The 19,192-nt window shown below is 57.8% G+C and overlaps 3 protein-coding genes across 7 annotated transcripts in view; 1 reads left to right on the forward strand and 2 right to left on the reverse strand.

Moving 5' to 3' along the window:
- Positions 1-17: 17 nt before the first annotated feature.
- LOC109383633 (ATP-dependent DNA helicase Q5-like) lies at positions 18-526 on the reverse strand. Its single transcript, XM_019644234.1, has one exon. It carries the CDS (start codon positions 504-506, stop codon positions 18-20), a length of 489 nt encoding a protein of 162 aa, XP_019499779.1. The 5' UTR covers positions 507-526.
- Positions 527-606: 80 nt separating this feature from the next.
- The window catches only part of LOC109383719 (ATP-dependent DNA helicase Q5-like), a 31,397-nt gene continuing 12,811 nt past the window's right edge, over positions 607-19,192 (reverse strand). The window contains exons 9-15 of one of the 4 annotated variants that reach the window (XM_019644390.1): positions 2,640-2,858; positions 2,292-2,391; positions 2,123-2,159; positions 1,922-1,980; positions 1,774-1,847; positions 1,342-1,435; positions 607-1,037 (exon numbers count right to left, since the gene is read on the reverse strand). In XM_019644390.1, the coding sequence (XP_019499935.1) occupies positions 630-1,037; positions 1,342-1,435; positions 1,774-1,847; positions 1,922-1,980; positions 2,123-2,159; positions 2,292-2,391; positions 2,640-2,858 (991 nt within the window). In that variant the 3' untranslated portion in view covers positions 607-629. Of the gene's footprint in view, positions 1,038-1,341; positions 1,436-1,773; positions 1,848-1,893; positions 1,981-2,122; positions 2,200-2,291; positions 2,392-2,639; positions 2,859-19,192 lie in introns of those variants that run through there. The other 3 variants (XR_002124283.1, XR_002124282.1, XM_019644391.1) reach the window with 3 other exon arrangements.
- Positions 5,157-18,255, forward strand: LOC109383721 (uncharacterized). 2 transcript variants are annotated; one of them, XM_019644394.1, is made up of 4 exons: positions 5,157-5,244; positions 10,894-11,060; positions 17,078-17,157; positions 17,280-18,254. In XM_019644394.1, exons 2-4 carry the CDS (start codon positions 10,934-10,936, stop codon positions 17,469-17,471), a joined length of 399 nt encoding a protein of 132 aa, XP_019499939.1. In that variant the 5' UTR covers positions 5,157-5,244; positions 10,894-10,933; the 3' UTR covers positions 17,472-18,254. The 2 variants fall into 2 exon arrangements, with proteins under 2 accessions (XP_019499939.1, XP_019499938.1); XM_019644393.1 differs by lacking the exon at positions 5,157-5,244 and adding an exon at positions 9,657-10,788 and having other exon boundaries at positions 17,280-18,255.

The raw sequence follows: 19,192 nt of genomic DNA on the forward strand, positions 1-19,192 counted from the left end.
TCTAAAGGATTCTAGGACTACCTGTGCCCTTTCCTTGTCCACTCCCTGGTGCACTCAGTCTGGGGGTGGGCAGCCAAATGTCCCAGGGCTCCGTCCTCCTCCCCTGTGCACTTCTCTGGGGTCGCTGCCAGGGCTGCCCGCACCCCCTCACAGGAGGGGCCGACACTTTCTGCCCCTGGAGCTGAAGAAAGCGGAGGTGGGCTCTCGTCCCTCTGGTAGAAGAAGTGGGCGATGTTCTGAGAATCCTTGAGGGCGGCAGCCGCTAGGAGCTGCTGTGTCTTCTTGGCTTGAGCCTTGGCAGGGGCACTGCCCCTGGAGGCGCCTTTCGTCTTCTTCTCAGGGGCGGGCCCCCCACAATGAGCTCTGCTCCCGGGGGCTTCTCCTCCGAGCCCAGGGTCAGGCTCACTGCTACCCTCATCCTGTAGGACACAGGGCTGGCTGGGGGGCTCCTGCTCGCCTCCCTGCACAAGCTGGAGGGCTTGCCCCTCGGCCAGCATCGTCTCCATCAGCTCTGTGGCCGTCTGGAACGGGCAGGAGCCTTTGGGGAAACCAGCTCCCACCCGCTTGGGTTTGAGCTGTGAAGAGGAGAGAGGGTTTGACCACCAGGCTCCCTCGAAGGCACTCACTGGCTAGTCCAGATATGGCCGTGCTGGTGGGGCTCTTAGGAGGAAGGCAGGGAAAAGCCAGGCCCAACATCGCTTGGGGGTCAGGCTGATGAGAAGAGCTGGGGGCCGGAGAGCATAACTGGCAAGGCGGGGAAGCTCGAGGGCCTGCCCCAGGGCACCCTCGGGCCAGGACTGTGATGCCAGGAGAGGGGAAGATGCTGTGCCCCAGCTGAGGGCAAAGGGAAGCGGCGCCTTTCTCAGACCCAGGTTTGGGGTGGACGCCAGGACCCCGCTCACCGAGTACACCTGGGAGGCTGGCCGGATGTCGTACTCGGTGGGCGCTGGCGGCTCAGCCTGGGCTCTGCAGCTCTTGGCACCGCCGCCCATGTCGTAGAGCTGCCCGTCCTTGGAGGCTCTGTGGATCTCAGCCACCTGGGGCAGGAAGAGGCGGGCATGCCATGGCAACCAGTAGCTCCCGACAGTCCCCAACCCAGGCTTTCCACAAGCGGGCTTCTGTGGCCCACGGCTGCAGGCAACTAGCCACTGGTCAAGTTCTAGTTCTCATGGGGTTGGCTAGAAATACCTCCAACTGGCAATGGAGGGAAATCGGGGTCCACACACCCACACCCTCACATAAGTGGCTTCTCGGGTAGGGGGTGGATTCTGGGCTTTCTGAGGTGGGCACATAGCCCGGGAATGTGGAGGGGCTGCCTCGCCCACCCCCGCCCGGGCCCACCTTCTTCAGCACGCTGGCCTTGTACAGGTTGGCTGCCTTGGCATTTTGGAATGTCTCGTGTTCTAGCTCCACAGCCCTGGCCTGGAGGTCAAGTCTAAGAGTAGGAATGAGTGTGAGGGGTCAGGCAGGCCTGAGTCCTCTCCTTGTCGAGCTTCTGTTGGAGTCAACCTGGGGACCTGGAGGGGGTTCAGGGCCTGGTGGGAATGGCCTTGGGCACCGGGATTCGGATCTGGACTCTGGGCAACCTGCAGTCCCTAAGTTGTGGCCAAGCCTACCCCCTGGTGGGGCTGAGGGTCCTCCATCCCGAGAGTAGGATGGGCCTCAACCTGGGGAGGGGGTGCCCACAAAAGCCAGGGGGCTTGGGGTTCTTCAGATTTCCAAAGGAACAGGCGTGGCCAGCCCTCCCCGGCCCCCATGACCTGGGACACTCACCCGTCTGTGCTGCCTGTGGCCTGGCGGTTACTGCTCAGAGCCTCCTCCAGAAGCCCCAGGCAGTGCTCACGGGCCTGCGGGGGGAGAGACGTTGGTCGCACAAGCCTCAAGGTTGGGGGGCGGGTGTGAGGAGCCACCTACCTCTTACCTTCACAGTGAGCCTGGGGATCTTCCTGCTAGAAGCCTCTTTCAAGGGACAGTCCTCATCTGGGGGGAGAAGGGGTGGTTTCTTCCACTCTACCTTCTCTCTGGAGTCCCCAATCCCCCCCTCCAACCCACCCCCAGGAGGCATCCTCCATCTACACCCTGGAAATAGCCCACAAGTCCATGGAGACATTTCTGTACTGACCTGGGGGAACAAATTCTTCTATCTTGGGGTCTTTGCCCTGGAAGGTAACATGAAGGACCTGTGACGCATCCTACCTGCTGCAGGACAGCACCCAATTCAGCACCAGGGAAGGGCTGAGGGAGTGTGAGCAGGGAGGCCACCCGGTCCGCTGAGACCCCGCCCCCTTCACCTTGCGCAGACTCATCTGTCTCTGGTAGAAGCGGTTCCATTCCCGCTTGTGGGCCTCGTCTCTGCCCTCGTCTCCGCTGCCTCCCGAACCTTCATCACACCTAGGGGACAGGCTGTGCATGAGCAGCGCCAGCCCGGGCTTTGCCCTCCCTCCACACCTCCAGAGGGGCAGTGATGGCCCTGATGCCCGGGCAGCTTGGGCAGCACTGAGGTCTTGGCCCCAGCACAGCATGTGGGGCGGGGGGATTGGCTGTGGCACGGTGTTGCCTCTGGTCTGGCCTTGGCACCAGGGAGAGAATGCCAGGCTGTTTCCAGTGGGTTGGGGGCCCTTGGTTTCATGGCGCCTCACCTGCTGAAGCCCCCATAGCCCTTGCGGCCTCCCTCATACAGCTCAGGGTCGAAGCCATTTCCCTGGGAGGGTCTGATGCAGGTCTTGCTCCAGCTGCCTCTGTGTTCCAAGGCATCCAGCTGCTTCCGCACAGCCGCAGGGTTCTGGCAGTGGTCACAGCCTTTGGTGCAGGCAGGGGGCGCATCTCCGAAGTACTTGGCAATGGCAGCATGGCGGCACCTGGCAGCAGCAGGGCAGAGGCCAGGGGTGAGGGACCCAGTCCCTAAGCTTGGGCTGAGCATCACTACATGTCTGGCACTGTGTGCTAAGCATCACATACTCCTCATCTCATATGCGCCTCACAGGTACCTTGGTTGCCATTCTACAGATGAGGACAGTGAGGTGAGGGCGCTTTCCCAGTCATGTAGTACCTGGGGAGTCCAGAGGAGCCAGGGTGTGACCCCAGTTCTGTCTTGCTTCCTTCTCTAGGGGCTACTCACTCCTCTGGGCCCCCCGCCCCGTCATCTGGCAGTGGGGTATCCTGGGGGGAGCTTGGGCTCTGGGGAACGCTCGCTCGCGCACACCGCTCGCCTGGGAAACAGTGCCAGGAGAGCGCTGCCCCTAGGGCTGATGCGATGATGCGCAGAAGCCCTCTGCACACGTCTGGAGTACAGCAAAGGCTCTTGTTGTTATTACTCGGCACTCTCTTCTAGGGGTGGGAGACAGAGGGAACAGGAGGAGGTGGCCCCACCCCGGCCGCAGCACTCAGCTCCGCTTCACTGTTAATGAGCTCTCCTTTGTTGTCCCCGCCAAGCCTCTGCCCAGCCCAGTGTACACAGCCTGGGGAAGGGGGACTGTCCCCAAGCAGGCACCAGGCAGCTCTGAGAGCTGCCATTGTGTGCTAGACACTGTGAGGCTGCGAGGAGACACAGCCTCAGCAGAGTCCTCCTCATTGAGTCTTCCACTGCCTTGACCTGGTCACAGCCCCTCGGGGTGCTGGCCTCCAGCTGTCTCTCCTGTGATTCCCCAGGTAGGGGGCACAGTTGGTCCTTGGGACAAGTGCAGAGGTCCCGGGGCCACAGCTCTATCAAGACCCTTACACATGACCAGACCAGCCTCAAGAATGTGGCACAGGGGCGGGGAAGGGTGGGGAGAGGGGCAGAGCTGTTCAGGTGCCACATCCCAGGGACAAGAATAAGAACAGCTGGTGTCACGGCTCTAACCAGAACGCCCCTCAATGTGAGCACTGCCTGGGGCTGCAAGGAGCCCTATAAGCAACTGAGACCCCAAGGAGCAGGCTCCAGGGACAAAAGCTGATTGTTCCACAGCCCCTGGGAAGTCAGGTCTGGTTGCCTGTTTAGTTGAATCTGGAGAACATGGCTCTGAACAGCACGAGATGGCAAAGATGCCAAGGCAGCCACCAGAGGGCGCTGTTCCCACTGCTCCTAAAATCAATATGCAAAGCATTCTGTCAACCAAGTCTGCGTGTCTGCATAGTGGCCGCCTGTCCGGCCTCTGGGAGGCTCTGGCATCCAAGTGGTGTGGCCACAAGGTTGGCTTCCTTCCCCCCTCCCCCAAGCCCTGACTCACTGGGGTTTTGTGCTCACACTCAAAGGGCTCCATTGACAGCTCGCAGATGCGGGCTGGGGTCGGCTCCTGTCCTGCTCCAGGCATAGACTGGTCGGCTAGGGTGGCACGACTCGCCAAAATGTCAAAGGGCTCTGCCAGCCACTGGGCTCTGGAGCCTGTCCCTGACAGCCGGGCCAGGAGTGAGGAGACAGCACAGTGGACACCCTTTGGCAAGGAAGCCAGCAGGGTCCACTTTACTCCAGGCCCAAGGAACGTGAGGCACCTCCCTACAGAGCAGGCCAAGCAGAGGCCACTCCCATGTCACTCAGGACTCCCAAGTTCTTCCCCAGGACCCTCCCAGGGGGCTGGCTGCTTGGGTGGTCCGGCACCCCCCCACACACACTATTTACTTTCCCTGGAGAGGCCAGAGGGAGGGACCAGCCAGGAAGTCCCCTGAGGGACAGGTTGGGGCGGTCAGGGATGGGGGCCAAAAGGCTCTCCTAAGGGTTGGGCAGGAGCCGCAGGGCTGGCGCTTTGGGGCCTCTCTCCTCTCCACACCTCGTGCAACCTCCCTGGGGTCATCCTTGCCTGGGAACAGGAGAGCAGACCTCCTCCATCCGCTCCCAGCCCAGGCCCAGCCCACGTGGCTTAGCACACACCCACCAGGAGAGGAAGAGGAGGAGGAAGAAGAAGGGAGGGAGCTAGGCCGGAGCTGAGGACCTCCCCAGGACTAGTTCCCAGCAGGGACTCCCTCCCCAGCCCGGGCGGCAGGCAGGGGCACTGACTCCCCACTTCAGTGGCCGCCCCGTGTAATTTGACACTTGGATCTCTTGGAGACCAGCAACAAAAAGCTGAAGCCGAGACAGCAGCTGGCTGTCAGCAGCCAGCAGCTCTCGGCTCTGCTTGCACTGAGAAGCGGCGCTGGGGGAGCAGCGGAGTCACCAAAGAGGTGCCTGCGAAGCTAGGGAGAAGTGGCCTGAGGAGAAGAGGCCCTCTGAGGCTGCCTGGCTCCCCAGCACCTGCGGTCACCCTCCAGCTCCAACACCTGAGCTCCCAGGTGAGTGGCCACAGATGACGGGGGATGAAGTGAATGGAGCAACCAGGGTCCACTGCCCTAAGGGTGGAGGGCCACAATTTACCGGGGGTCGGGGGGAGGGGGAATACTTGGTCACAGTCTCTGGACGGACTCCTGTTCACACCTGGGCTCTCCCTTCTTTTGCTGGGAGTCAGCCCCGGGGGACAGACCAAGGCCGCAGCCCTCTGCGAGGGTGGTTTCCGCACTGCTTGCTGAGCAGGCAGGGGGACCCGGGGTACCTGCTTACTCTGCAAATTAGTTTAAGCTTTTCTATTCAGGGGGCTTAAACGCGGGATTTGGCTTTTCTCTCCCAGGCTTGCGAGAGAAAAGCGCCTGCCCACTGAGCCTCCCTTTTCCAGGACCAAGGCAGAGCGCCCCCGTCCCTGCTTTCCCCCAGTCCAGGAGGGTCAGGGCAGGGTCTGCCCAGCCATTTCTTATGCCCCAGAATGTGGCAGGCCCCAATGCAGCTCTGCCTATCTGTGTCCTAGACGAGAGCAGCAGCTGCCACCTCTTGTGGGGGGCTTGGCCCACTCTTGCCAGGTGTTCTCAGCTTAGGGCTCTACCCAGGTGCTCCTCCCTGGGCCCTTTTATATCCCCGGAAGCCCCCAAATCTTCCTGAATTCTGCACCAGAAACATGAGGGCCTGACTGTAAACCCAGTGGACAAGGCAAGGACGGAGGGACTGAGGCTAGTGAGAAGGTCCGCCCTGGCCACCTGGCCCTCTGCTGTGCCATTGTAAGGCTGAGCCCGAGGGGGTTCTTCGGGCAGCACCGACAGTGGCACTCCTGGGCAGGGCCCGGTGAGCCGAGAGAGCCGAGGCTGGCTGCCGACTCCTCCGGCCTCCCTGTCCTCATGCCAGGGTTAAAGTCTCCCTCCCCGCCCCCCAGATGTTTCCCCAAAGCAAACAAGCTAGTATCTACTTAGGAAGAAAAACAACAATCCAGGGGAAAGTGGGAACCAAGGATCAGTCCAAGTGTTTTTGGCTCAGCGGAGGTTGTGGGATTTGGCCTGGGTGGGTGGCTGGGGACACTGCATGTCCTGCAGCGATGGGCAGTGCACGGTGGCGAGAAGGCACAGATGCTGGGCTCTGTGGGAGGCAGCAGGTACGGTGGATGAGGGAGGGGGACAGTGGGGAGCCCATGGCTACCTCTGTTGGTTCTAATCCCCAAGACACCATGTGGGTCCCTGCACCCACAGGACACAGGTGGACAGGGCTCCCCTGAACACAGTCTCTGAGCTGGGACGGAAGGATGACGCCCAGCTTCTGGGGCTTCTGGAACAATCGCCAGCAGCAGGAAATGCTTGCTCCTGTCCTGGAACAGGGCTGGGGAAGTGGGGACTGCTGAGGGTTCAAGTGTCTATGTCCCACTGCAAGTTGGAGCCAAGGCAGAAAAGGGGTGTGTGGGAAGGCTCTGCGCAGCGCACACGGGGCACCTCTGCCTTGCTGGTGAGGCCTCTGGACCCCACAAATCTCCAGCCGCCATCGGTTATTATTCATTCTGGCTGTTTCTCAAACAAGACAATGCCCTGGGGGCAAGGGTGGTAGAAAACAGAGGCGGAGCAAGAAGCCCTAGGGGCCCTGAGCCATCGGCACATGGTACTTATCAGTCACAAACACACACTGGCTTAGCCGGGAGTTGGAGTATCAGTTTTGCAAGAAGGAAACAGGGACGCTTCAGTACCAAGTGGCAGCTGTCTGTCCTCCAGAATGCCTGCCTGCTCTGTCGCAAGGTTCTCTGTGCCAGGAGATGCCACACAAAGGAATGCTCCCTAGTCCCTCCAGCTCTGCCAGCTTTGCTCGCTGCCCTGCTCACGTTTCCCCTCCATAGGCTGCCACTCCAGCAGGGAGCACTGCTGGGCTGCACTCCCTTCCTGGGGCCCAGGGAAGCCACCACTTGCTCTGGCTGCTTCCAGCTGAGGCCCTACCGAGCATGGGGTTGAGAGGGTTTCCCTGGTTCGCAGGCAGGAAGTATAGTTTTGGAAGGAGTTTGGTGGACCTGAGATAGAAAGACTGGAAAAGTACAGAATCATCAATAGCCCCACCAGACTTTCCTGCCTGCCTCCCTCCGAACCTGGGGAGGTGCAGGGGAGGAGAGGCAGCCAGCCCCAGAGCACCCACTTTCCCCATGCCACAGCTGGGAACACTTAGGGCTCCCTGGGGCAAAGCCACTTGGTCACCTGACGGCTGCTGGCTATATTGGGCACCAGGAATCAGGCACCCCCTTGGCCTTGCTTTAAATAGCCCACTGGGAAGACCGCCTGAGACCTGCTGGAATGTGCCTCCTCCCTCTTAGGAGAAAGGGGCCCCACCAGCTCCCTTTTGGTCCCCACTAAGGCTCCTTCTGCTCAAGCCCAAGCTGGAAATGACAAAACATCCACTGAAAGGCCAGGGGGGCTCCTCTTTGGTCTTTGGGGCAAAACAGTAGTGTCCAGTGGCCCCACTCGTGTCCTGGTACAGACAGGATCCAGTGAGAAGCCCTGTGGCAGACCCCCGGGCTGGGTGCAGCTGGCCAACTCAGATCTCCAGATGCCCTGGGTACAAAGCCATGATGCCATCCACAGCCAGGGCCGGCCGCTGGTGTGGATCGACTGTCTTCCCAGACTGGGGGCCAAGTCCTCTGGGCAGGAGTCTGCAGCCTTCTGACGTCATAACCCCTGGAGGATGGCTGACCTCAGACCTGAAGCTTCTGATCAACAAACTCCGCCTTTCCTGCACAGCAATTTCACCTCCACACAACCTGGGCACCCTCCCTCCTCCCTGCTCCGGAGACCTGCCCCTGAGACTGGCCCGGGTCTCCACACCACGCCCCTCTACAATCCCGCCTGTGTCCCTGGGCGTGGAAGCCCCAGTGAAAAAGCTCTCTCGGCCTCTTTAAGGAGTGTCTCTGATGGCTACATTAGGCCATGCAGGCACGGGGCCAAACAGGCTGAAAAAGCCACACCAAGTGTAGACGAAGAGGGAGGGGAGAGAAGCGGCCTTGCTCCTCAGCCCTCTGCAGACTCTCCCCGGGAATGAGACCAGTGGGTGGGCTACCGTCCACCTGGGAACCTGGGGACTGGGGATGCCCACAGGCTCCAGAACAAGGGCGGAGCCCACCTTCTTGGTGCAAGCCAGCCCCCACTGGTCAATGGGAGGAAGTCTGTTTGGTGTGACCACAGGAGGGGGGGTCCTATGCTCGAGAAGGAATTTGGTGTGCCTGAGATAGAAAAGACGCACAAGATCTGGCCCTTTGGTGACAAGAGCTGTCCCTTTGGTGGTTGTCAAAGAGCAGGTGTGGCCCTGGCCTGGTGAGCAATGTGCCCGATATGATACAGGCAGAGCCTCAGGCTGGGGCTGCTCATGCGGAGCCCATCTGCTTCCACAGGGCTGTGTGGCCCAGGGCCCTGGGCTGGCTTATCTTGCTGGTCAGAAAGTGGGCTACCCAAGACGGGCCATCAACAAGAGACAGTGCGGGGCAATGGGGGAGTGCTGGCCAAGGCCCCTGTCATCAGAGAAGTCACTTCCTCTCTCAGCTCTCAGTTTCCCCATTTGTAAAAGAAAGGAGGCAGGAGTGGATGACTAGTGGCATTCTAGGATTCAAAGTCCTAGTACATTTGAAAACTGGGATCCGGCTCTCCTTTGCAGAAACGTGCTGGCCCTGGGGTAGGGCGTGAGAGGGGCTAGGAGGACCTAACTCCAGGAGCCTCCCACTTTTGACAGGAAGCCATCTAACTTTCCATGGAGCTGCTACCCCCATCATCACTTAAAAACATAGCGTGCCACCTCCAGCTTACCCGCTCTTCCTTCACTCACGTATCACATTCTGGAATGAAGGACACAGATGCAACTCCCCAGAGGTGTTTGGGGAGGGTCACTGACACAGAGAGTGGGCCAAGCCCCCCACAAGAGGTGGCAGCTGCCCCAAAGGCCACCTCGACTCTCCTGCACTGTCCTGACCCCAGCCAGAGGGGGCACCTCCCTGTGCCAGGCTCTGTGCTGCCAGGTGGTCAGTCCTCCCAACAGCCTCAAGAGACAGGCATCTCATCTGCATGTAAAATGAGAGAGACTCAGAGATGAAGTGACTCATCCAGTCACCAAAGCAGGAAGTGGGATGACAGCATCCAAATAAATCCAGGCTGATTCAAACAGTGCTCCATGGGGGGCAGCTGATAAAACTGGAAGAGAACCCGCTTCGTGGAGAAGGAGATGCAGGAGGCACACGCAAGCTGCCTTCCAGGTCCTGAAGGACTGAGAGGCAGAAGAGGGGCAGAAGTGTCCTAAGTAACCATAGGTGGGACTGGCGTGGTCAGCAGATCCCACGAGCTGCCCAAGAAGGAACGGGGTGGGCTGCATTAGGGGTGGGGCTCCAGCAAAGGCTGCACACCAGGGAGGGCAGGAGCCACGCGCAGGGGAGAGGGCCCGAGCAGCCAGCATTTGGGCGGTTCTAAGGCAGCTGCTGTGGCAGCACCGGCGTGACCGGCTTCTCAGACCACAGCCATCTCGGGAGAACCGGCCAGCTGAGACTGGGGACAAGGTGGCAGGAACTAGAGCCTCAGGTCTGGCACACACCCCTGGCTACCTGTTCGCCTGCCTTGGATTAGAGCTGCCTTCATGAACAGGTTCAGGCTGGGTTGGCACAAGACTGTCCCCGGTCCCTCTCTAAGAGGCACTGGCTCCCTGTGCTCGAAGGTGAGGCAGAAAGGGAAAGACAGCTCTGCTGCCTGACACGCCACTGACAGACTTGGCCTTGACCTTGATGTTGGCCTCCTGGGCTCCCCAGACAGGAGGAGGCTCTCAGTCAGGGGTGTGGAGGGCTGAGTTGCCACATACCTGGGGCAGGTGTGGGAGCAGAGGGGACTCTCTTGGACACACCAGAGGAGCAGATCCGAGCCAGCAAAGGAGGGAGGGGCTGGCTAGACCAGCCCTGGGATGACTGAGCTCATTCTGCGAGAGGACCCCTTGGGAAAAACTGAAGGGACACAGTATCATCTCTTCCTCCTCACACAAGAACGCCGTATGAGCAAAGAAACTGGGCTGGTGGGAGAGGTGGGGGCCTCACACCACCTTGCCCAGTCGGTTCTCCCCTACAGCTGACCCTGGCCAGAAGCGTCCCCAACCCCCAGAGCCTGCTCTTGGGAGACGCTGATGCTTCTTGCCACACATTTGTTACATATTAATAAAAGGCAAGAGCACCAGGCTGGAATCCTGAAACCTTGTCTCTGGGGAACCTGGGGGCGGTACCCCAAGTCCTGAATGACCCAGGGGCTACCAGGGGAGCTGTGCCAGTCCAAGGCACCCTGGAAAAACCTAAGGCTAGCGTCTGACACAAAGGAATGTAAAAGTGAAGTCACCCCGCCTCGCAGTCAGAAACTCTGGCCAACTCTGGCCGCTGGCAGCCCCCTCCCGTGCCCAGCTCTGCCCAGCAGCCCCCACAACGGGGTCTCAGGCTCACTGTCATCACCAGCATCTCTCATCCTGGGCAGTGCCAGCACAGAGCAGAGGGGCCCCACCAGCTCTCCTTCCTTGAGCCACCAGGGGTGTGAAGGGTGAGACCTGACAAACTCGTTCCGCGGGCTGCAGGTGAGTGAGGGCGGATTCTCTGGAGCCAGCTCCATGGGGACTCAGATCCTCTCTCTCTCTCTCTCTGTTAGGCACAGCCTGCCAGGAGCCCCGGCAGGAAACCAGCTCAGCATGGCAGCCAACAACTTCGTGCAGGAGATGCGCTCAGTGGGCGAGCGGCTGCTGCTCAAGCTGCAGAGGCTGCCCCAGGCCGAGCCTGTGGAGATTGTGGCCTTCTCGGTCATCCTCCTTTTCACAGGTCAGTTGGGGCTCTCAGATCTCCTCAGCACCCGAGGCTCTTCCCGGCATCCGGGAGCCGAGACCATGGTGCTAGCCAGAGGGCTGGGGGAGGTGGCTGGGTGTCCCCCAGGCAGAGGGGGAGAAGCAGGTGTCCCTTGGGAGAAACCAAAGGCTATCTCCCAGTCCTCTGACATGCTGCTCGAGTGAGGCGGGTGGTACTGGGAGCCAGAGGCAGCCCAGCATCCCAACCCAAGGATGAAGGGAGCAGAGTTCTGAGGCGGAGGAGGTACGACAGGGCGGAGGTCAGGGCCCTAGTGGCTGGCACACGGATGGTCAACACCTCTCGTCAGGCCCTCGGGTATTTCTGACCAGTGAGCTGGACCTTTGAGCCAGACCTCCAGAGGGTTCTTCAGAAGGAAGTGGGCATTCTTTCTCTTCCCACCTCGGAGTTTGCTGTGCCCTGTGCCTCTCTCCCCCAATCCTCCAGCCACGGTTGTGCTGTTGCTGGTGGTAGCCTGTTGCTGCTGCTGTGCTCAGCCCAGAGGCAGGAAGGCCCAAGTGCGGCCCGTGACCCCACGGTGAGGGATGAAGACCTGACGGAGCAGAAGCTGGAGAGGGAGGCTGCCGGAGCCGTGGCCCACGTGCCAGCCTGGCCCTGCAGCCCTCAGCCCTCAAGACCAAGACCCACCGTCTCAGCTCTGGCGCTGCCCAGGACCGGACACGGGTACCTGGAGTCTTATGGGGAATAAGGGCTGTTTCGGCCACGAGACCTCCACCTGCCAGTGAACACAGTGCTCAGGAGGAGCCGACTGTTCTTGGGACTGAGCAAGCCGCCACAGTCCTCGGCCTACCTGCACTTTTTAACAAAACACGGACGTGGGGTCCCCAAACCTCGATGGAGAACAGCCTGCACCTGTGGGGAGCTGGCCCTCAGGGTTTGGCTGACCCACGCGGAAGAGGAGCAGGCCAACCAGAGGGACTTTGTGCCACAGCCATGGGATCCCTAGCTCCCCACCAGAGAAGGGGGCACATCAGTATTCTAGTCCAGTATTTGCCTGTATCTTTCCCAGTAAAAGCTTTTTGGTTATGCGTTTCTGTGGCGCCAGACTCCCTGGGCTGGGCTCTGTGCATTGGCAGGGCTCTGGGCCAGAATTCCAGGGGCGTGGCCAGGGACTGTCCTTTCAGGCCTCTGCTCTCCCTGTGCCCATGAAAGCTGGAAAAACACACAGGCAGGAATGCCACACAGGAGGGCATGCCATGGAACCAGTGGAGGGTGCAGTGGAATTCCTGTCAAGCACTAGTTGCTCTAATAACAAGCTCTGTCTCCCAGGTGCCCACTCTGCAAAGATGGAGGCTGTGCGTGCCCCAGGCAGGCGCTGGCTCAGGTACCGGCCACTTAACAGTTTCCACTGCCATTCACTTTAGCCTGCACATCCCACACTAGCAGGCTCAGGCCACTGGGTCTTCCCAAACTTCTGGAGTAAAAGAAGAGAGGTCAGGCCCCTAATGCTGTCTATTACCTACATCCCAACCCCCTCGCGCTTTCCCCACTCGTGTGCCAGGCTGTCTGGGTTCAGAGCCTCGCCCCCACCACTCACCAGCTGTGTGAGTACAGGTCAGTGACCCGACCTCCCCGAGCCATGGTTCCTCCCTGTGAAATGGGGCTAATTCTGGGACCTGCCTCCTGGGCTAAGCTCATGAGGATAAACTCAGATGATGGTAGGGGAAGCAGAGGCCCCCATGGCAACCCCCATCCTTCCCCACTGGCCCCCAGAACCATAGGAGGTCTGCATTTTTTACACACCTCTGTCCTCTTGGCCTGGGCAGCACCCCATCCATCCAGAAAACAGGACTGGGGAAGGGATACCTGCCACTGCCCCCTCCAGCTGGACGGCGAGTGGGAGTCACTCTCGCTCTCTGGCTGGTTTCACTTCCTGGTGTCCATAGACTTATCTGACAGGTTTGGTGTGGACTGAAGAACCAGGAGGAAGTGCCTCCATACAAAGCAAAAGAAATTCAAGAATCTGCCTGGACCCTCCACCCCCTCTAGGATTCAGCTTAATAATAATAATCCAAGTGATGATGGTGATGGTGATGATAAAGATAACCGAAATTCACTGAGGGCTTCTACATGCTCAGGCTTTGTCTTAAGAATTCTAATGCAGATAAATTCATTTCATTGTCACAACAACATCCATGCTATAATACCACTATTACCCCCATTTTAAAAATGAGGAAATTGAGCCTTAGTGACACTAAGTAACTTGTCTAAGTTCAGCCAGCTGAAGAATGGCAGAGCCAGCCTCTGGGCCCAGCAGGCTGGCCGTAGAGTCCCAGCTCGCCTGCCATACCCCGGGCCTGAGGCCTCCCACTTGGCAGTGTCCATTAGGCTCTGATTCTATCACCCTCCATCAACCAACCCTACAGCCCAAACACCCACACCCAGAACTGTCTCAAAATAACCTCCCTGTGAGTGAGCGGGTGGGGCCCAAGGAGGCCTCCCTCCCAGAAGAAAAACATGGGAGGGACGGCATGGGAAGCCTGCCTTTTCAGTCCCTGCACCAACAGCTGGAGGGTCCCTAGGAAGCTCTGGGTTCAGCAGCTTCTCCCACAGCGCAGCAGCCCAATCCCCCATGGGACTTTTTGACTTAAGCAAGTTTCCATCAGTATCAAGAATGTTCCTTTCTGAGGGTGGCCAAGCCTCTTTGATTCTGGCTTCCTGGTCCAGCTGCCAAGAGGTGGAGACCACGGACAGCCTTGAGCACTGACAGGCTGACCAGCCGGTTTCTTTGTATTTTCCTCCTCCATGCCAGGCAGTACCTAAATGCAGAGTCCAAATAAGATGCTGTCCCTGCCCGCAGACGGCTGACTGCTCCCCATTCCCTGGCACACCGGCACACACTGAGCCCTGCCACCGGTGGCTTCGCGAGCTGTCGGGCCAAGTCCCGGGCAGAATTCATTCCCACTCGGCTCAGCCAACCAGGTCTGCCGCAGATACAGCAGCCTGGCACACTCCCGGCCTGGGCGGCTCCCAGCACGGGTCTTTTCTGGGGAAGACTGGGCATGGAGAGGAGCAGTGGTCCCTCCACTGTGGGAAAGAATAGACAGAAAGGCACAGCAAGATGGGGGTGGTCATGAAGGGGCGGCCGTCAGGCTGTCTTGGGCCCAGAGAACATCTGGCTGACCCTGGATGCCACATCTCTCCATTCCCACTGCCACGGTGCCCTCAACCGAGCCACCATCAGTGTTTGCCTCCGGTCACTGCAGCAGTGGCCTAGCCAGTCTCCGCACTCACCTCACCAGTCTCTGCATGTCCCCCGCCCCCAACTGTGGCTTCTGCCACCACACAGCGGTCTCTCGGTCCCTCAATCGGTTTCACAATGCACTTAAGATATGTGCATTTTACTGTCTGTACATTATTCCTTATCAGACACTACAGTAAGGCGACCGGTGCTAGAATCGCATGAGTAGAACTTGGCAGAGAGCACACAAAACGGTTTTCTCCTAAATCTGTTTTTAACATCTGAAAGCAATCTACAATGAAAGTCTTCACGACGACCGACATATTTGCTTGTGGGTAATACCAATTCCAGACCATAGAAAAACTGAGGACAAATGAATTTTGTCCTTAAAAACAGTTCCCTCACTCTCCTTGGGACCTGCTGCCTACCATGGAGCCCTGACTCCTAATTCTACTTCTTACATAGTCTTCAGGTCTCAGCATACACATCACCCCTTCCAGGGGAGTGCCCTGGGCCCCGGACCAGGCTCTGCCTTCTCCCATCATCCTTCCCTCATGAACACTTCAGTAGAATTTTCTGATCGGGGCCAGCAATTGACTGAAAAAGTAGCTTAAGCAACTGTTGTGTGTATGGCACGTGCACTCTGTACACATCTCATTTTAAACTGAAACATACATATGCACATTCCTTGGTTAATTTTTTCGATGTAGGGCCAGGTCTTTTCTCTGTGGGTTTCCTGTATTGTCTACGTGCTAGTTTGGGTTTCCTTAAAGCACAGCAAGAACTCAAAGAAATCCTTCTGGAATTTTACAAAATGCTTACGGTTGTCCACATCAAAATAATGTTTTGACAGGAATTTTACTTGAGTGATTCCCAAGTCATTCGAAAGTGGTCCAGTCGGTATTTATAGAAATAACTCCCTCTCCCCACTCACTCTGAGGCACAGCACAGCCTCAGAGCCTGTGGAGCTGCGCTGAACAGCTGGGTTCCAACCCCAGTGCAGTTCCTTCTTAGCTGTGTGACTGTGGCTAAGTTACTTAACCTCTGTGACTGTTCCCCGGCTGTAAAATTGGGGTTTCGGATATCTTGTCGCTTCATTTTTTATGTGTTGTTAAGTGCAGTTCTGTAATTACAGAACTGCCACAAACAGGTTTGGGAACAAACAGCTGACTCCTGATAAGCATCCAACTTAACTGATGGAGCTGGAAGTGCAAGGAAGTCCTAGAGACCAGCCCACTGGCTGGGAGCACTCAGCAGGCCAAGGGCATTAGTCAGGGGGTTTCACAGAAGGAAATGCGAAGCGTCAGGCAGGCCAGGGGTCAAGTAAGCCCAGGATTGTGCAGAAGGACTTCGATGAACTTGCCCATCAGCGGTCTCCTCCCACCCAGGCTGCCTGGCAAGCTTTACAAAGCACGGGGCTCTGACACGTCCAGAGACTGATGTAAGTGGTACAAAGTAGGGCCTGGGCACGGGCATTTAGAAAAGCTCCTGGATGATTCTACAAGCAGGGCTGCGGACAGGTGCGCTGGAACGTAAGCTCTGGGAGTGGGAGGGCAAGGTCTGCCTGCCGTGGTTCACAGCTGGACTGCCGGGCCTGGCACAGCTCCTGGCCACAGCAGGCACTCGAATCCTGTCTTGTAAAGGAGAGAATGGTGGCTACCAGGTTTCACGTGCCAGGGCACTGGCTCCATTCCCACTTCCTAGCTGCCCTGTGGCGCCCGTGGGTAGGAACCAACCACACGAAGCTGCTGAGGCCGCACCTGAGAGGCAGGCCCCAAAGGAGAAGTCAGGGCTCCCCAGGAACCCAGGCCTCCATGGTGATCAACGCTTCCACCCAGAAACTCGTTCCAGGAGGTGCCGGCAAGACCTGCAGTTAATTATTATTCAGCAGGCACCAGAGGAAGGGAGCAGCCTGTGTGGCAGTTCCAGCCCCAGGGCTTCCCGAGTTCTGGAAAGGCTCTTTCAGTCGACAGGTCATCTAAACAGAAGGGGAGGTAGGGCCCAGCCACAGGTGAGGCGGACAGCAGGCCTGGGCAAAGGCTCTGGATCCAGCCTCTTCCTCTACTCACTGCAAGTCTGACTTCTCTTAGTGAGGACACCACCACACACAAATGACATCACAAAAGGGCAGACACAGCTGAGGGGTCAGGGTGAAGGGCAGAAAGGGACCAGGGGTTGCTAGGCAATGGGCCCTGGCCCACCTTTGTTTGTTCTGGTGACAGCAATGAGGTCTGGTCAGGGCCACTTGGCAATAAGAACACCTTTTCCTCCAACAGTTGCTTCTTGAAGTCAGAGTGCAGCTCTGGTCAGCTGCTGGCCACTTTAGCTCAGGCCCCCAAAGTGTGGGGCCCGACAGATTCCCTCTCCTAGGGAGCCGGAATTTGAACAGGCGGATTCGGTTATTAACCCAATCCTTCTTCCCTTGTCTTCCCTATATGCCGATAAGAGCGTATCCCGTGCCGCTTGTGACATTTCTATAAAAGCTGTTATAGTTGTTCTGTTTACCGCCCCCTCGAGAAGTTTACCGAGGTCTCAGGTTCAGTCAGCCCACTCTCGGCAACTATGGCCACCTCTCAAAACGTTTCCCAAATGTTTGGCACTTGAGGCAGGAAACAGAAAGGATCTAGAGCGGTGCTTTTTAGATTCTAGCTGAGTAGGTCTGAGGGATGGGAGAGGGGGTCCTTGCTCATACCAGGACTGTTCAGGAAAGGGGTGGGGAAGAACCCAGAGGTAGCCTCCAGGAAAAACCCAAGGGTCCCCTCTGTGGATGTCAGTTGGTCTCCTGTTTCCACAGGGAGGAACGTCCATTTGTTGCTCGCTGGAGGCATCGAGCCCAAAGACACACCATCCCTTCGGTGTCTACTAGCTGCAGAGGTGGGCCAGCTGTTTGGAGATTGCTCCAGAGGGTGAAGTTGGGGGTGGGGGCATGGAGAGTAGCACCTGGGCCACGGCCTTTGCAAGGCCCCTGCCCTCAGGGCTTCTGTCGCCTTTTCCAGGTTCACATGGACACACTGATAACTAAACAGAGGGACATCTGGAATGATGAGTTCTGGGATAACCCCTGGGACCAGGGGAGCCTGGTAGTGATCGGCTTATTCATCACCATGTTCCTGTTTCTCTTCTTGTTTGCTACTATGTTTGGTTTATGCTTTCCGCTTGAGAAGAGCAACGAGTATGAAGAGTCGTGACCTGCCTTTCTGGGGGCCAAGGATGGGGCCACCTGTTATCCACAGTCAAAACCCCCTGTACCTTTTCCTCAAAACCCTCTTAACAGTCCAGAGTTACACATGTTCTTATGTGATTATCTGATAAGTGCCTGTCTTCCCCACTGGACCAAGTACCATAAGAGCAGGGGTTGGTCCCTTTGTGCTCACCACTGTGTCCCCCACGACCAGTGCACCTGGCACAGAGTATCAACCAATATTTGCTGGTTGAATAAATGAATAAATGAACGACTGAGCAAGCCAACAGATACACAGAAAGCTGCTGGGCTATTGGCTCCCCCAGCGCAGAGTCCAGGAGATGACATAGCCCAGTTCCACCTAGGCCTAAACACAGAACACAGAGCTGTTTTCCATCTCAGACAAGGTGCCAAGGCCCCTGGGCCACAGGTTGCTTCCAACCCGATGACCGTTCCTTTTGACACTAAAAAATAAAGATCCCTGTTATGAATAATCGAATGCTCTGCGTGGCCAGCGCTCAGAGAAAGTAGCTGCAGGTAGAGGAGAGAGGAAGCCTGCTGGCGTCCACCCTGGTCACATTCACCTGACGCAAGTGTCTTTTCTGTTGGTCTAGAGCTCCCCAGGTACCCCTCACAGGGTCCCACAGCCACATGTCCCCAGACCCTACAACGCCGCCTTTGTAGAAATGTACCCACCTCTGCCAAAGCCACCACATTGGCCTGTCCCTTGCTGCCAGGTCCCTCCCCCACCCTTCCTTAGCAAACAGCTGCTTCAACTTCAACTCAGGGCTATTCTTAGAAAAGGGGCAACTATCGGGAGGGGACGGGGCTTTATCTTCATGTTATAGGCCATTTATGCTGTAAAGAAACATTCCCATTCACTCAAAGAGCAATTTCAAATCCAGCCACATCAGCGGTGATTATTCCATCCCAGGGCCTGGAAGTCTTGGAAACAGGGACCCTCACAAGTAGCAAAAGAGACAGGAAAGGTGAGGTTGCACAAGGGGCAGCAGAAGACATACTGATGCCAGGACCACCCTGCGCCCCCCCCCTCCCCCCAACACTAAGAGGCTCCCTGGTATGAGGCAGGAGAAATAAGGGCAGAGGCCCTAGGAAGACCTCGCCTCTTGGGCTACGGCAGAGCGAACTCTCTGGACGGGCCCACAGGCCTCAGACTCCTCCCACACAAGACCTGGGCCAGGATTGTTTCCAGCAGAGGGGGCTCTTACAATTAGCGAGGACACTTGGCCCTTTCATTATGAGTGGTTTTCTCAGGGAGCCTAAGAAGGCCTAATAGAGCACGTCCCTGTACCAGTGCCTGAAAAGGGCTCTGGTTGCAATGGCTGGGTGGTCACAGGGCAAGGGTGGTCCTGGCACTGCAGCCAACCACCTCTGCTCGGCATGGTCTTGCCACAGAGGCCAAATGAGAGATGGCTGCTTGGAGAAGGAAAGAACTTCAGTCCAGGAGCCACCAACTCATTGGTGAATAGGAAGGGATGGGAATCACAACGCAGGGCCCAAATAAGCACCTCTCTGCTTTCCAGAGGAGAGTCCCAAACATCTGCCAGACACCAGTACCACGTAGGTAATAAGCTTCATGCTTCAAGAATCTAGTTGTGCAAAAACCAAGACGGCGCACACGTAGTAAAATGTACATGTCACTGAATATCGGGAGATCTGGGCTTGGTGGCATCTGTCTACTATGAGCTTTGTGACCTTGACCTCTCT

Source organism: Hipposideros armiger, unplaced genomic scaffold (genome assembly GCF_001890085.2).
Source record: "Hipposideros armiger isolate ML-2016 unplaced genomic scaffold, ASM189008v1 scaffold_87, whole genome shotgun sequence".
Taxonomy (NCBI): Eukaryota; Metazoa; Chordata; class Mammalia; order Chiroptera; family Hipposideridae; genus Hipposideros; species Hipposideros armiger.

Excerpts from the sequence above, each read along its gene's own strand:
- LOC109383633 (XM_019644234.1), bottom strand. The coding sequence starts at position 506 with ATGGAGACGATGCTGGCCGAGGGGCAAGCCCTCCAGCTTGTGCAGGGA.
- LOC109383721 (XM_019644393.1), top strand. The coding sequence starts at position 10,496 with ATGACCCAGGGGCTACCAGGGGAGCTGTGCCAGTCCAAGGCACCCTGG. Across the intron at positions 11,061-17,077 it reads GGTCATCCTCCTTTTCACAG|GGAGGAACGTCCATTTGTTG; the intron begins GTCAGTTGGGGC and ends CTGTTTCCACAG. Across the intron at positions 17,158-17,279 it reads GGTGTCTACTAGCTGCAGAG|GTTCACATGGACACACTGAT; the intron begins GTGGGCCAGCTG and ends CGCCTTTTCCAG.